This window comes from Sciurus carolinensis, chromosome 6, assembly GCF_902686445.1.
Source record: "Sciurus carolinensis chromosome 6, mSciCar1.2, whole genome shotgun sequence".
NCBI lineage: Eukaryota > Metazoa > Chordata > Mammalia > Rodentia > Sciuridae > Sciurus > Sciurus carolinensis.
This window is the reverse complement of record NC_062218.1, coordinates 111,236,102-111,254,495: the sequence shown is the minus strand read 5'-3', so window position 1 is coordinate 111,254,495 and position 18,394 is coordinate 111,236,102. Positions and strand designations below refer to the sequence as shown.

The following is an 18,394-nucleotide window of genomic DNA, read 5'->3' as shown; positions in this document are numbered from 1 at the left end:
CAATACACACTTCCCAAATGAATTTGCACTAAATTTCAATGCCGCTCAATTCTCAGCTGCCCATTATAAAAATAAGTCTTTACATCATAAAAATTACATTTTTTAATGTGAAGAATTTTTACTATCAGCTCATCTGACTAAGTGATGGTCTTTAATTTTTTGCTTTTGGTAATGTATTTGTATGATACAAAGTAAGAAACTTAGGCTGGGGCTTTCAGTGAGACTCCTTCTCTCCCTTTCCCCATCAACCATTTTCCACTTTCTATGATATTTAGACAGATTTTCTAGTATTTTTACGGGAACATTTTACGAATAAATGAGCAAACATAAACAAGAAAACACACATGCTTTTATCATTTTATGAATGTGTTACAACTTACTTTTGTCAAGTTACAATATATCTCAAACATGTTTTTACATAAATACATAATGTCCACAATCTTTTTTAAAGGATGAACAGTTTCCCACTGTATGCATGTTTTGTAATTTAATCACAGTAAGTCTATTATCCTATATATGTTGTTTACTATATTTGGTTATTACAAAAAAGGACCAAAAGAATAACTTTATTAAGTTTGTCATTTATTCATTGAGTGTGGACAGGACACATTCCCAGATTTAAAACTAAGAAATTAAATGGCAGGTACATTTGTAATTTTGATAGACAAGATAATATTCCTGACCCAGTTTTATATTGTCTATTGTTCAAAACCCTCCCCAATAGTTTGCCATTGGAATTTCTATTTTATCAAAGGTAAAGAAAGATACCTCAATTTTGTTTTTATACTTCTTACTCTAAGTAGGATAAATATGTTTTAGTATATTTAGTAGTCCCCGGTATTTCCCTTGTTGTCAATAATCAGTCATTTACATCCTTGATTATTTTTATTAGATATTTTCCTATTGATTTGTAGAATTTTTTCACATATGATATATCTGTTCTGATTTGTATTATGGGCTGTAAATATTTATCCTAGTTTATCAGGTTTTGTTTCTCCTAGTAGTGTTTTATTTCTCTTATTGCCATAGAATTTATTTTATATAGTTGAATTTACAAATTCATTCCTCTCCATATCTTTTAGGTTGGAAAACATTTGAGATACGCTTTCTCAGATCTAGGACTATATAAATATTTCCATGATTACTTTTAACATCACTTTTTAAATTGATGTTTATATCTTTGATTCATTTAAGACTTACCTTGATATAACATGTGAAGTATACATCCAAGTTTAGATTTTTAAAAACTATGTCTAGAGTTAGGTGTGGTGGTGCATGACTGTAATCCCAGTGACACGGGAGGCTGAGGCAGGAGGATCAAAAGTTCAAGGACAGCTTTAGTAGCTTAGGGAGGTCCTAAGCAACTTAGTGAGACCCTGTCTCAAAAATAAAAAGGGCTGGGGATGTGGCTCAGTGGTTGAGCACACTGGGTTCAATTCCCAGTACCAAATTAAAAAAAAAAAAAAAAAAAAGACATCGGTCATCTCAACATCACTCACTGCATACTCTGTCTTTTCCCTTTTTGATTTAAATACCACATATTTACACATTTGCATTCTTTTACTGGAATTTCTACTGTGTGCCTTTGTGCTGTCTATTTACATGTTAGTACCATAGTAATTTAAATATTTTGCTTTTAAAGATGTTTTAGTGTCAAGAAGGGCTAATTTTCTATTCTTTTTAAAAAAAACTGTTGTCCTATTATTTTGAAACTATTTCTTTAGATTATTGCTATTGACTCCCTACAGCAAAGGAAGATGGGATTGAGTCAGTTTCCACTTCCTTACCCTTACTCTTGTTTTTTATTATTATTATTTTTTTGTGGTGCTGGGGATCGAACCCAGGGCCCTGTGCTTACAAGGCAAGCACTTTACCAACTGAGCTATCTCCCCAGCCCCCCTTACTCTTGTTTTTTAAAACCTGCAACTAAATTCTAAAGTTACAGAGACTGGATTAGTTTAGCACAGAGGTACAGAATAAATTTTCACTGTAATGAACAGAAAATATGACAAAAAGCTATTAAGTGAATATTCAATACATTTGCCAGAGCGGCAGCAGAGCACTCTTCAGAAAGGTTTAACTTTTTAAAGAACTGGCTCTTGTGGGCTAATCTCCCAAAGGCTCCCTGGAAACCAGTTAAGTAGGACACTTAAAACAGCTAGGCAAAATGACTTAAACCAGTTATGTAGGAGGCTTGAACCAGCTAGGTAGGAGTGCCTCAATCAGGTAGAGGGCAGAGGTGGTAGATTTGTCTGTAAACTGCTAGTCCATGCACCTGTCATGCCATCCAGGACGACCCAGCGGAAAGATTTACCCAAAAATGAAGGCTCAGGAGAAGAAACAGAACTGAAGATTAAGGTTCCATATTTTTTTCAGTCGATAATATCAGGGAAGAGAGATAATACCTTTTCCAACCAGGCAGTTTAGAAACACCACAGCCAGTGCCATGACCATCAAACTGGATTTATTCTGGCTGTGTGGCTATCCCAAGGTCTGACCACTACACACAATGGGCAAGGACAAAACTGCATCCTATTGCTGCTGCTATAGCCACGAGGTCCCCTCTCCATGCAATCCTCGGCTGGGGTGTGAGTTTCCTGGTTATTCACGGTTTGCTCAATAGCACTGCCTAAGAGCAAGAGCTCTGGAGTGAAATCCAGCAGACCAGAATTCTGGCTGTGTCGTTTCTTATCAATGTAATTTTGAGAAAGTTACTTGGCATCTCCATGTCTCAGTTTTTCCATCTGTAAGATGGGTTAATGATAGTAACTGACCTTACATCTTCTGTTGTGAAGATTGTAAGAGAAGAATATACTAAGTGTTTGATGAATGTTAGCTTTTATATCTGGTGCATATAATATGCTGGCTGAGTCAGGCAAGAAAAACAGTCAAAAGCAATGTAGTAAGAGACAGGAATAATTTGTTATAAGGACAGAATATAGTTTATGGTAGGTAGCACTGGTTTTCTTATTCAAGAGATAGCGAATACATATATTCAAACTAGTGTTATAAAGTTCCTTTTAAAGGATTTGCAAGATAGTTTTTAAATGGGTAACTTCACAAGTCTTACCTATTTTCAATGTTAACAATCCCCTTACTTTACTCTCCCTTTCTACAGGTGATTTTCCCTTTGAGATACAATGTATTTATTATTTATTTTAAAAGTAATATGTTTGATAATATGAGCAAAAGTGGTAGTATGAGCAAATACTTCTCACTTTAGTATAGAAAGTTTATTTTCCCTGGTTTACCAAAACAGAGTTGGAACTGTAGCAAAAGAGACTGCCAAAAAGTTTTATGAGCTTCATGAGCATAAATAAATAAATACACTTCTTGTCACAAATCACAAACAACAAAATGCTGCCTTGGGAGAACAAAGCTTAAGACTCTTCAGAATAAATTTAAAACAATTATCTGACAGATTAAGAGCCACTGATGGGAAATTTTCCAATACCATGAGGCTCTCTTCCTGTCTCCCATATAAGCCAGGAAAGAATAATTAGCTCAAGGAATTTCAAAGAAGGTACAGTCTGGAAGAGGGGATTGTGAAGGACATCTGGCACATACCTGTGCTTTATTCATGTGGACCAAACTTCAAAATAACATCTTTTCAAAGAGAAAAATGCTGGACAGTCTTCAGAAGTATTGTTTCATATTGTTTTGATGTTTTTTTTTCCTCTTCTTCATTTAGATTAAATGAATATATAGCCTAAGTCTAAGTCTAAGTACAGTAATCTTCTCTTTGGATGTGAAGACAAGGTTGATTCTACTAAGAATCATTTTGCCAACTGTTATGACACAATTAGGAAATGAGAATTTTGGAACCAAACCAGTCTAGGAGAAATGAGATAGGATTTTGGTGGGTATCATTAAGAGGTTTTATGGAATTTGGCCCCTAAGTGAAGGGGCAGCCCCCAGATTTTCCTACACACACACACACACACACACACACACGCACACACACACACAGACAGACAGATGTGGGGGGTGTATACTACTTTCAGCTTTGGTCTCAGATTTACAGCTTGCACAGTAGTCTACACCTGACCATGGAGGGAAATGGTCTTATAGGAGAATCTACCAGACAAATGACACAGAATACAGTAAGCCCTCAGGACAGGTATCAATTAGAAGATGAATGCCACCCGCGTCATTTCTTAAAAATTTAAAATAAACAATATATGCTCAAACAAATTTTCAGCAGACCAAGCCTTTCACCGTAATATTTCAGTTAAAAAGACACCCCGATCAATGAGCAGGGGACAGTTATTCTTTTAGAAAGAGTATCTACAGGTCACCAAAAGGGATACTGACAAGAAGATCTAAAAACGCCAAACTGCATTTCACATTTATGCTCTTGGGTTTCTCAATGGCAGCCAGAGCAAAACAAAATTCTTAAGAAAATGAAAAAATGGCCAGATGAAGGAAAAATTCCTTTGCTGAAGCCCATTATCCTCTTTGCAAATACAATTTTATTCCTTGGCCCACATTTGCCTTCCTTGTGGATATTCTACCCAAGACAAATAAATTAACTTATTTACATGCTATTCCCAATTAATCACCATGTATTTGTAAAGAGTCTACTGCGTACTGTATGCTGTTCTAGGCACTGGAATACAACACTAAACGAGACAGTCTCTTTCCTCAAGGATCTTATTCAAGGATTGGAGTGGAACAGTCAACAAGAACACATGAGATATCAATAACATAACTCTTAAAAAACTATAAATACAGAGAAGAAAGACCAGTAGAACAGAGGAAGGGGAACAGGAGTGGGAGGAAGGAGTGGGGGAAATGGTAAGTGCTGGGGACTGAATTGAAGAAAATTATATTCCATGATTGTATAATTATGTCAAAATGAACCCAAATATTATGTATAACTATCATGCACTAGTAGAAAATAAATCAATAAGCTAACTTGCAATTTCTTATTAAGAATACCATTTCCAAAAAAAAAAAAAAAAAAAGAATACCTTCTTCCTAGTCACTCAGATCCCAAATGCTACAGTGATCTTTTTTAGTTTTGAACAGATGTACTAATTTAAAGATGAAAAACATTTTTTTTAGAGATGTTCATTTCTGTATGAACAACATATGAAATGTACCATAGTAAAAGTAGGAAAGGCATCATTTTAAAATGGCTCTTCCAATAATAGTATATTTTGTATTCACATCATAATTCACAAAAGAAATTAAAATGCCTTATACTTTGTCAGTCAAAAGTCATTGCTACAGTTATATTTTATTCAGAGCAAGCATTACATTTTAAATTTATTTATTTTGGTACTGGTGACTCATCATAGGCTGCTTTACTACTGATTTACATTCTTAGTCCTTTGTATTTTTTGAGACAGACTCTAAATTGCTGAGGGTCTCATTAAGGGACCCGGGCTGGCCTTGTTGTAATCCTACCTCAGCCTCCTGAATTCCTGGGATTACAGGTGTGCACTGCTGCACCCTGCAGTAACTTTAAATTTATGGCAATAGTTTTTCAGTCACCAAACTGCATAAACTGACTACCATTTAAAAGCTGTCACCAAGTATAGCAACAGATACAATATACTAAAATTATATTAATTTCATACATAAACATAATTTATTCTTTTATAGAAAAAAATAAAAGCACCAAAATAAAGTTGATAATAACCACTTTTAAGGTATATCTAAATAAATAGATATGGCATATATAAGTATGACATATATAAATGAAGCCTTCATAAAACCTTTTGATTTCAAATTCTAATCTCTAATTGTTCCAATTCTGCTATTCCCCACAAATTCCAACTATTAAATCACATAATTCTTTCTGGGCAATGGTTAAATGGACTTGGCTGCCTGGGCAGGAAGTAAGGAAAGACATGACTGAATCCAGGGCTCTGGGTGGTGCCTACATTACATCAATAGCCCCTATTCCTAAAGAATATAGACAAGTACGAATAAAGAGTTGCACTGTCTTTCTACAAACTCTGGCTTGGCTCCGGATGTTGTTTTGATGAAATGTGATGTAGAAAAGGCTTATTCCATTTTCAACTAAGAAGAAATCCATTGTTGGATGTGTAATGGAAATGTCACAACCACTACTCAGTCAGTGGCTATGCCTTCTCGCCTATGATCAAATACTGTTTTTGGTCCTAAATACACCAACCTTGGATCTAGTTTGGAGATTATGGAGAAATAAAAAGGGAAGGGAAGTAATAAAAGTTGAGCAATAAAATCAACCCCCAAAAAGGCAGGAGATGAAGAAAACATAGCAAGAAAAAGCAAGGAAATGGCAGCACATTTTCTGCAGATCCCTGAATTTCTGGTTCAATTCTTGTGTGTTAATTCAGGTAATTCCCATCATTTCCCCCATCTTCCAAATATTTTTCTTAACCTTTCAATTATAGGTAGACCTTAATGATCAACATTGTACTGGGGTAGAACAAACAATTTAGGCATTCTTGCAAGGAGTTTCAGAGATGATTTATTTGATCAACTACATTAATATCACCCTTTTTTTGTAATGTGGAACATGAAATTAACCTGTAATGATATAAAATATATACAACTATAAATATCAATTTGGAAATGACAATAAATGAACTGGAGCATTTGGAATATATAGGATAATACATATCCCATGGGTCCACAGGATTATAACTCCTAGTACTGAAGCAATAGAATGTATATGATGCCCCTCAAACCCTCCCTCTAATGATATAGTTCACACTCCGGTTTATCTTGCATAATAAACTCTGGATTTTTGCCTTTCCCATTTTTTTTACGGAGATGGGATGGGAAGAACTCTATAGCTAAGCAATAAAAAATAACTCCAAACACTTGCCTTTTAGAAAGGGGGAAAAAATTAAGTTCACAAGAGTACTTATGTCATAAGAAAATAAGGATATACTTCAGTTTGTTTTCAGAAAACTAACTTGAAAGAAGTAAATTGATTTAGGTAGTATAATAACTGAAAAGTACTCAATGCTGCTAGAAGCATCAAAACTATTCTAAATATCCAAATATAACAAGTGAATTTATTTTACTTGAAGAATGCTGGCAGAACTTACCTTTTGATATCTTAATCCATATTTGCATTCCAGAAAATTACTAATTTATATCTATTTGAACAAGCTATTCTCTCATGCATAGTAATTTCCAAGTCCTTCCTAAGTTAATTATGCTTTTTAATTTGATGGACAGTCAAGCAACCATATCAATATTGGACATTATAAGATTTTATTTTGTAATACATGATACAGTGCCAACTACTAAAATCACTTTACACATGATGCTATATTTCACTTGGACCAAGTTTTACCCAATTTTAATTTCTGGCAAAATTTTCTAAGTGAAAGTTAAACATCTTCATTAAGGAAAACTACAAATGGAGGAATTACTCCCATTCCCACTACAGTACAGCAGCTGAGATAACAACCTAGATGCAAAACATTCATTGGCTCTTTCCAAATCAAACCCTTTAAGGCTATGGTACACACACCAAAACCAAAATACTGTACATCATACCCATATATCCATACTAAAATAAAGAATATGATTGAGATCATCAGTCTTCAAAATTCCAATTCATATTTTTCTTGCATTAGAATTCAACAACAAGGCTTATTCCCTGAAGGGGAGACACTCACCTTCACATTTCTGAGTTGTTTCACTCTGCTTGTGACCAGCAGGGCATCTGCATTCGAAAGAGCCCACTGTATTGATGCAATTTCCTCCCTGGCATATTCCTGGAATGGCCTGGCATTCATCAACATCTGCAGGAAGAAAATATTTTGAACATAGACACCACTGGTTTTCAGAATATCTATACATAGTTCTTTGGTGTATAAAAGAAACTCAGTTGTTCTTAAGAGAATGGGGTAAAGGGATAGGTATGTAAAGAGATAATGTATGTATGTTTAATTTATGTAAGAGGTATTATGTTATAGGTCTTATTTTGTTTATTTTTCTTTGGAGATTTTAAGGTCCATCTGTGTTGTTATGTGGACAATCTGTTGCTTGTTTTTTACAGAACACTTCTTAATGTTTTCATTCTCCTGTGAGGGGCACTTTTAACTTCTCAGCACCTCAGCACATTATACAACAAATGTCCTCACTGTTTGCTTTGTTTTGTTTTGGTTTTGGTTTCTTGTGATGGAGTCTCACTGTGTTTTCCAGCCTGACCTCAAACTTGGTGTTCCTCTTGCTTCAGCCTCCCTTGTAATCCTCCTGGGCTACCAGTGAGCACCATCATGGCTGGCTCCTCACTGTTTCATTATGGAGTTGAACTGACCACAGACTTTGAAGACCCAGAGACTATCTCTTTGCTGTAGATGTAGAGCAGAATTACTGGATCATCGGGTATATGTGTACCAACTAAGAATAGTGTCCATAAGAATGGTTCTTCAGAATGCAGAAGCAGTCTATGCCCCTCTTCTGTTTGTGACTATTCCTCGGTTTCCTTTTTGCTGTCAGCAAATGATATTAGTATCCAGTATAATAATTTTTTTTAGCTAACAATTGTAAAGGGATGATATTATCATTATTTTTAGTAGTTTCTCTGTTTACTAGTTTTTGTTAGTGGCTTATTAGATTTTTTATGTCCTCATCTGAAAGTTGAATGTTTATATCCCTTAAACATTGTTATAGTATGATTACATGACTGGTATGAATCTACATCATGTACAACCATAGAAATGAAATGATGTACCCCATTTGTGTACAATGAATCAAAATGCAGTCTGTAAAAAACAAAAAAAAGGAGATCCAAGATGGCGGACTAGAGGGAGACTGCGTTCCTTGTCACTCCGTAACTCCAGTTTCAAGCAGAGTATATCTGTTTCTCGGTGAGGCAGTTTTTGCTGCTTATTGATCCCCTGGTGTTTACCCCATTTGTCTGCTGTGATGACCTGCAGTCTGCCAGCATATCGACGCCTTTTTTGAGTGCAGATTGCTCACTGTCAGGCGTCTATCATCCGCCATCTGCCTGCCTCTCTCCTGTCCATCGCCTGCCTTACACCTATCTATCACCCAGTGCACGAGGTTCACCTCCCAATCGTCCGACAATAGTCAGCAAACTGATCGCCGACCGCCAGTGGAGCACCAGCTGCCTGCTGTTGCCTGGAAGTTCACTGTTACAGTACCTGCAGGTTTGATTACATGTGGCTGCCGCCATTTTGAGACAACAGCCAGGCCCCGTAGGACCCCTGGTCGGACTGACTGAGACCCACCTCCAGGATACCTCCGCCCGACTGATCACTCCCTGCCTCTGGGGCCCTCACATCGACTGACTGTTCCCTGCCGCCAGGACCCCCACACCAACTGACTGAACCCTATCACCAGGACCCTGGGCAGACTGATCAGACCCGGCATCCAGGATCCCACAAACACACCAAACACACCGGACCTCCAGGACCCCTGCTGGACCGGCCGCATCCCGCCTCCAGGACCTCCAGCTGACCACGTCCACCCCTGAGCTGCAGCTCCCCATTTGCCAACATATTTCAAAGCCAGAGTGGCCATCTTGGATAATCCTGGAAGCCGTAGCTCCGATCTTTAGGTGGGGCAAAACCCATCCTGAGACGCCTGCTGGAGGCTTGAAGCTCACTGTCAGGTACCTCTCATGCATCAGGCTACTGAACACTGGGAGGTTTCATTAGTATATGACTGTTATACTGTAGATTTTCTTTTTTCTCCTTTTTAAAAAATTTAAGTTTTTATTTCTTTACTTTTCTTGCTCTTTTTTCCTTTTGTTTACCTGTTCCCTCAGAGTCTCTTTCTCCCTTTTTTGCATGCTAACATCTGATGGTGCTGGGAAAACTGGAAATCCATATGCAACAGAATGAAACTAAACCCCTATCTCTCACCCTGCACAAAAATCAACTCACAATGGATCAAGGACCTTGAAATCAAACCAGAGACCCTGCATCTTTTAGAAGAAAAAGTAGGTCCAAATCTTCAACTTGTTGGCTTAGGATCAGACTTCCTTAACAGGACTCCCATAGCACAAGAAATAAAAACAAGAATCAATAACTGGGATAGATTCAAACTAAATAGCTTTCTCTCAGCAAAAGAAACTATCAGCAATGCGAAGAGAGAGCCTACTGAGTGGGAGAATATCTTTGCCACTCATACTTCAGAAAGAGCACTAATTTCCAGAATATATAAAGAACTCAAAAAACTCTACACCAAGAATACAAATAACCCAATCAACAAATGGGCTAAGGACATGAACAGACACTTCACAGAAGAAGATCTACAAGCAATCAACAAACATATGAAAAAATGTTCACCATCTTTAGTAATAAGAGAAATGCAAATCAAAACTACACTAAGATTCCATCTCACCCCAATTAGAATGGCAATTATCAAGAATACAAGTGACAATAGGTGTTGGAGAGGATGTGGGGGAAAAGGTACACTCATACATTGCTGGTGGGGCTGCAAATTAGTGTAGCCACTCTGGAAAGCAGTGTGGAGATTCCTTAGAAAACTTGGAATGGACCTACCATTGGACCCAGCTATCCCACTCCTCGGCCTATACCCAAAGGACTTAAAATCAGCATACTACAGAGATACAGCCACATCAATCTTCATAGCTGCTCAATTTCACAATAGCCAGACTGTGGAACCAACCTAGATGTTCTTCAATGGATGAATGGATAAAGAAACTGTGGTATATATATACAATGGAATATTACTCAGCCATAAAGAATGATAAAATTATGGCATTTGCAGGCAAATGGATGAAATTGGAGAATATCATGTTAAGTGAGATAAGCCAATCTCAAAAAACCAAAAGACGAATGATCTCACTGATAAGCGGATGATGACACATAATGGGGAGTGGGAGGGGGGCAAGAATTGAGGAAGGAGGGACTGTATAGAGGGAAAAGAGAAGTGGGAGGGGTGGGGGGGAGGAAAAAATTACCAAATGAATCAAACATCATTACCCTATGTAAATGTATGATCATGCAAATGGTATGCTGTTACTCCATGTACAAACAGAAACAACATGTATCTCATTTGTTTACAATAAAAATAAATTAAAAAATAAATAAATTTTTAAAAGAAGTATTTGGAGATGGGACTCTTAGGAGGTGATTAAATCCTGAGTTCTTTGCCTTCATTAAATGGATAATTCATTCATGGATTAGTGGGTTACGGGCATGAGTGGCTTTGTTATAAAATTGGGCTGACACACTTGTGCTGTCTTGCCATGTTTTGATGCAGCCAGAAGGCCTTCACCAGAGGACAAAATATTTATATTGAACTTCCTAGACTCCAGAATCAAGAACTAAATAAACTTTTATTCTGTTAAAAGAAAAAAAAAAAAAAAGAAAGAAAAGAAAAAGAAAAAAACATTGTTATATTGGGATTGTTGTCCTCTAACTTTAAATTTTAACAATTTAGAATGTTAAATATTTGTCAGTTTCATACATTGCAATTATTTTTCTCATCCTTTATACTGCTTTTTAATTTCATCTATTTAGCTGCAAAAATCATTAGTGAAATTAATGGAGTTGTAATAAAGATTATTTAGACACATGAAAGCTAAAAGTACTCAAGTTGAAGGAGATTCAAATTCATTAAATGGAGCACATTCAAGAAAAGAATGAAAAGTCAACAACTAAATGACCTAACATTACAGCTCAAAGCTCTAGAAAAAGAAGAACAGAATAACAGCAAAAGTAGTAGAAGACAGGAAATAATTAAAATCAGAGCTGATATCAATGAAATTGAAACAAAAGAAACAATTTAAAAAACTGACAAAAAAAAAGTTGAAGGAGATACTTCAGGTCAGATATAAGTAAGATGGAAATTACCATCTATACTAAAAGTAAAAAATACTGGAAATAGTAAATATGTTGAAAAATATAAAATATGTATTTTTTTATTTTTAATGAACTTATAGATAACTGCTACAAATGATGCCACTAATAAGGTATTTTGGAGGTTATAAAGCATACAAAAATAAAAACAAAGGTAACAGTAAGGAGAGAGACGGGGGCATACTATTGTGAAATTATTATAAATAAAATGTCATAAAAACATTTGAGGTGGGGGTGGGGAATGAGAGAATAATGGGGGAACTTTAGAATATGTAGAAGAAAATGAGAGGGAGGGGTGTATGAAAAATGGTGGAATGAGACAGACATCATTGCTCTATGTACATGTATGATTACACCAATGGTATGAATCTGCATTGTGTACAACCATAGAAACGAAATTATGTACCCCATTTGTGTACAATGAATCAAAATGCAGTCTCTAAAAAATTAAAAGCTAAATAAAAATAAAAATAAAAGAAATTTAAATAGACTGTAGTAAGTTAGATATGTGTAGACAAACACTAAAAGAAATTAGATATAACTAATAATATAATTGAGGAGATAAAATTCAACACAAACATATATACAATTAATCTAAATAGAAGCAAAAAGAACAAAATGTGGAACAGACAAGAAATAGCAAAATACAAATTAAACTTAATAATATTAATAATTATATGAAGTGTAAATGGAATAAATACAACAAAAAAGGCTGAGATTGTCAAATTTTATTTTAAAACATCAAAACCCAAATCTATATTTCTTACCAGAAACCTACTTTGGTTGATTAAAAAGCAAAAGGATGAAAAGGATATATTAAATAGTAATTAAAAGAAAGCTAAAGTGGTTATCTTAATATTTTACTTATCAGGACAAGATACGTTACCTTTGATAAATGTTGACACTTCATAATGAACACAGGCTTGATGTTAAATGTGTATGCATTGATTAGGAAATGTTAAATACTTAGAGAAAATGAAACTTTTGCAGATAGAACTAAAAAGGAATAGACAAATCCACAATTACAGTGTAAATTTCTACCTTCCACTTAGTGACTAACAGAACAAATAAACTGAAAATCAGCAAAAACATAAGGCTTGACCTGTACTTTCAACCAACTTGTAAAAATTGACATTTATACAACACTCCATGCTTGAGCAAAACCTATTCTTATGAGGTATACAAGAGTATCTCCCCAGGCAGAGTACATTCTGAGATCATATTAAAAACTTGTTACAATAAAAAAAGAGGATTAAAATCATCTAAAATATGTTCTCTAGACACAACAGAGTTACATTAGAAGTTAATAAAGGAAAATATCTGAAACAGCCTCAAATATTTGGAACTTTAGCAATATATTTTGATATAAGTCATGGGGTCAAAGAAAAAGAACATATTTTGAATTAAACAAAAATTAAAATACACCATATCGAAATTCATGAGATACAGCTAAAGTGGTGTTGAAAGGTAAATGCATAGCATTAAATGCTTATATTACAAAAACAAAAGTCTAAAATCAATGATCAAAGTTTTCATATTAATAAATTTAAAAAGAAGTGCAAATTAAAGTAAATAGAAGCAAGAAAATAATGATAAAACACAAAACAAACAATAGAAATCATCAATGATGACAAAGTGTGGCTTTCTGGAAATATAAGTAAATCTGACAGATCTCTATAAAGACTGATCAAAGAATAAAAGAAAGAATATTATGAACTACCAATAGTTCATAATAGTTTTACTCTTATTCTCTAATAAGAGTAAAAATTCTATAAAGATTAGAAAGAGCAAAGGAAATAGGATGAATTAATTCATCCTACTGAAGGCACTAAATTCAATAACTAATATAAAATTTATAAATTCCTTGAACAGCACAAATACCAGGGTTCACTCAAGAACAAATGAATATTCTGAATGTAAGTATATCTATTAAAGTATTTAACTCACACTTTAAAATCTTTACACAAAGAAAAATTCCTGGGTAAGTGGTTTCACTGGTGAATTCTTTCAAACATTTACAGAACAAATAATGCCAGTTGTACAAGATTCTTCAGAAAAAAAGAAGAAAAGACCTTGCCTGACCCATTTTATTGGGCTCACATTACTCTGACACCAAAGCAAAAGACATTATGAGAAAAAACAATAAAAATCATCTCTCCCTGGGAGAGAGAGTTAAAAATCCTTGTAAAATTTAAATAAGTCAACTTTAGCATCATCACGAGAGGTTTATTCTAGAAATTTAAGATTTTGCTAACCACTGAAATATTGATCAATATAGGTCATTAACAGATGCAAAAAGCATATAATTATTGCATAGATGTAGCAAAATCAAGTAACAAGATTCAACTCTCATTCATGATTTCTAAAATCTCAGTAAACTATGACTATAAGGGAACTTCTTCAGGCTGATAAAGGGCATGCACAAAATTACTACAGCTAACATTTTATAAATATTTGTGAGCCTTTTGTTTTAAAGCATTTTTACTATGTAAATTTGCCTTAATTTCTTTGTCAGAGGTAATAATATAATTCAGCAGATTTTTATGATAAACATTGTCCATAAAAACAAATAAAATATGGAAGGTTATGCAAACAATCTATTCAAATTGACAGGTTAATATGACAGATTTCCTAATGTTGTATTTTTACTTACAAAATAATCCATTTTGTATCAAATGTTAAAGTACAGAAAAACAGAAAATAAAGAAATGACCATTGATGTCACTTAGTAGTTGGTCCTTTAAACTTTTATTCACACTCCCAATGAGAGTTATGGTCTGTTTATGCAACAAGAATAAGATCCTACTATATGTGCTGTTCTGCATCTTGCCGTTTTTCATTAAAAAACATGTTGTGGATTTGTCTCTGTGTCAGTATCTATTTATTTACCCTATTATTTTTGGTAAGCCCACAAGCTTGGTGAATTTTAGTGTATAAATTAAAGAATTCAAGATTATGAAAGAACTTAGCATCCTTATTATTTTTTCCTAGTCTTAGCTCTGTCTATAAAGTTAATTACAATAGTCCAAACTATTTTGGTACTAAAATTAAAGTAAATTTCAGTGTCTTATTAAAGGATATCTGATCCACACAAAAATCCACTGGAATGAAATATATGGCAGGAAGTTTATATACTGGACAGTTTAATTCAGAACATTTTAAACCTTATTATTTTAAAATGTACTACATTCCCACCCTCATTACAGTGTGGTATAAAATGTCCCTAGAAACTTCCTGGCAGATAAATCAGAGAAAGAATATTATGATATAAGCTGAAAAATGAGGCCAAACTTATAAATCCCTTAATACTACTCATAAAATCTTAGACTACATACTTAGTAGACTCAGTAATTTTTCAAAGGAAAAAGTAATCTGACATTACAGGGTTTATTTTGTAATTGCCTAAAAAGTATTTTCCTAGAAGGAAAAAAAAATCCTCTATTTCTGAAGTCTCCTAGACTATGCAGCTATACAGAACTAGTTTCTTTTATGTAGATCAAGTTAGTATTGGAAAGAAAAAAGGAAATTTTAAGGAAATCATATAGGAGTAATGAACTTAGGCCTAAGAGCATACTCAGTGCTCTCTATAAAAACAACAACAAAAAGAAAGACTCTGACCCCCAGACCATGCAAGTTTACACATCTTCAAAGTCCTTGGCATAAGCAACTACTAATTAATTTTCCACTGCTCAGATTGTGCTGATATATTTCTGTCCATCTCTTTAATTCAGGAACAATTTTCTTATTTCTTTAAATGCTGAATTATTTCAAATCACATGGAAGGATTTTATAGAATGAAATTAATTCCTTTGAAACTTAAACCTTATATAATCACTTTAGAAAATGTCTATTAAGGTTATAAATAATGTTGTGAAACAATAATAAGTCTGGTTTATGAACTCATTTATTTTCCAACTTCTCCAAGTAACCTTGCCTTAAATGATTAAACTTATTTTTACTATTAATTAATATTAGATAATATATTATTTTTAGTTCATGTCCAAACATGGAAAAATATGTGCAGTGGCACAGACACATAAAAATGGTTCATTTAATTTTTATGCGTGGGAACCAAGGACTATAGAAATAATTAACATATTTAATAGTATGTGTTTTTTAAAATTTTTCTTATCGCCAAGTTAAAGGCATTTTTTTGAATGGAAGTTCTTATTTTTATGCTCTATAGCTGTTCATGCATACTTTTACTTCCATAAAAACAAATGTCGGGAAGTACAACTGAGGAATAAGTAAATCTCTAGCTGGATTCTGAGAACTATGGGGTATCCTGCAACCACTCACGATGGATCAATTCAGTCAGAACACCCAAAGTGTGATACACAAAATTCAACACTGAGTAAACCATCATCACAACAAAGAAATGTAGGTAACTTAGTACCTGATGGATTCTAAATCATAAAGGGAACAGAGTCTGTTTCTGACTCAATGTTCCTTATCTTAACAAATGCCACCATCACCTTCCAGCTACTAAAGTCAGAAAACTAGGAGACAAAGCTGCCACTTCCCTGTCATTTCTCTTTTATTATTTTGTCAACAAACCACACATTTCTCAGATCTTCCCTCTGGTACTACACTTGTCTTAGCCTCTGTCCTATATCCCCTTCACTACTGCAGGAACCTTGCACCTGGTTTCTGGGCTTCCTCTCCTCACCCCCATACTGAGTTCTCTGCAGAGAACCTGCAGCACCTATTTATCCTTTAATCAAATCAAGCATATGTTGTGACTTCAGCAGTTTACAGACACTGGCAGCTGTTTTCTCTTCTGAGTTGTTCTGGAGAAGTCTGAGACTGGTTGGGATACCTCCTTATTAAAAACACTCGAACCAAAACACCTTGCTCATTGTACCTTAATATATCCACGGTGTTCTCATTATCTTCTGGTTTTAGTGAAGGTTTGTGTTTTCCAGTGAGTAAAGTCGTTATCTACTTTAGACAGTTTTTTGTCATTTGTAATTTTTTTTTTAAAAGTCCTGCTCATGTCTTTAGTCTGGCTTCAATGTGTGGCAGTTTTTCTATAATCACTATTTATTGTCCTCTGACATTTTGATTTGTGTGATTTCCTGTGTCACTAATATTTTTCATTTGTATGTATGCATGTATTTATTCTTGGCTTTTCAATGGGTATAGTTTTAAATTCTTCAATGTCTTGCTTGAGTACTACCAGCTCACTTTTTGTCTCATTTAATTGTCTTCAACAATTAAACTCTTACAACTCTCCTTTGAACATCTTTTAAAAGAAAGAACTTACTATTTTTAATTTTCTTGAAATAAGAGAGAAGTATATGAACTTTGCATTTATTTAGGGTAGTGATTTTTTTTTTTTTTTTTTTTCCCAGAGACACAGAGATTTACTTAAGGAAGCAGAGGCACATTCCAGGGAGAATACTGGCCATCTCTGGTGGGAGCTGTACTTAGAAGCCTGTTCTTTGCCTGTATTTTCCTTATGCTCATTTTCTTTCCTTTTTACTCCCAATTTTCCTATGTAGTCCTTTTTAATTTTTGTCCCTTATCTTTCAGTGGGACATTGCTTGCTGAGCACAGTGGCACGAACCAAGAAGAAATAAATTGGTTTGAAAACCAATAGGGCATACAGCCTGAAACACTTTCTCACCAAACTCCTGGCCTCCTACATTTTCTTTTCTTGCTCTGGAATCAATTTTCAACTTTCAGTAGGTGATGAGGCTCCCCACCTTCCACCCTTTTGGGTTATTGCGTGCTTGCTGGTGGTTCCTACTTCTCCCCTTGCCCCTTTTATTCCAGGAATCTCCAGGATGGAAGGAGAATATGTAAAGTGTATTGCCTCCCCCTCCCCAGGTTCTCCTTCTGCAATCCTACTGCTACGGTGAAGATCTAAAGTCCACCCTCCTCTTCAGGAACATTCTCCTCCTCTCCAACAGAACACCAACAACCCTAGCTCTCTCTGTTAGTAGGAAAAAACAAACACCCACTGAACAGCCTTTCTGAGTGATGATACTAAATAAATGTTTAGAAAATTCTCCCACCCATTACCTGTGATCATCACTGATTTTAACTGGGCATTACAGATGATATTTGAGAATACTAGATTGTTCTTTGTTTCTCACTTTCATGGCAGTTTTTGTTCAGTTAAAACTGCTGCCTTTAATACAGTATGTTTTAAGTAACATTTCTGGATCTTACAAGTAGTGACTTGTGTTGACACAGCATTATATAAAGTGGGACTTTCCAATGATTTGGTTAACTTGGTCCCTGAAGACAGTCAAGATAAATATGCTTGGGCTATACCTACTTTTAATAAATTATACTGCTTGAACAAATAGGATAAAGGACAAATCTCCTTTTCACTTTGTGTGATTCAGAAGATCAGGACAACTTTCTACTCGGGGGCATCCTCCTCTCATTCTAAAACAGAGGAGGCAAGCCAATGCTGCTGGGTTTCAGTTGAGATTAAACACTGCTCTTTTCATATGCAATTAGATTAAGGAGTCACATAGTTCTGTGTCCAAATGCCACATCAAAGACGAACACACTTCTTTGTTCTAGTCTGTGTCCTGGGTCCTACCTACAACCTGACTGTGTGGATCCTG

At 34.9% G+C, this 18,394-nt stretch overlaps 1 protein-coding gene across 1 annotated transcript in view; it reads right to left on the bottom strand.

Moving 5' to 3' along the window:
* Nucleotides 1–18,394, bottom strand: part of Fbn2 (fibrillin 2) — a 228,018-nt gene that overhangs the window by 139,958 nt on the left and 69,666 nt on the right. The window contains 1 exon segment of the mRNA XM_047555526.1: nt 7,629–7,754. Coding sequence (XP_047411482.1) covers nt 7,629–7,754 — 126 coding nt within the window.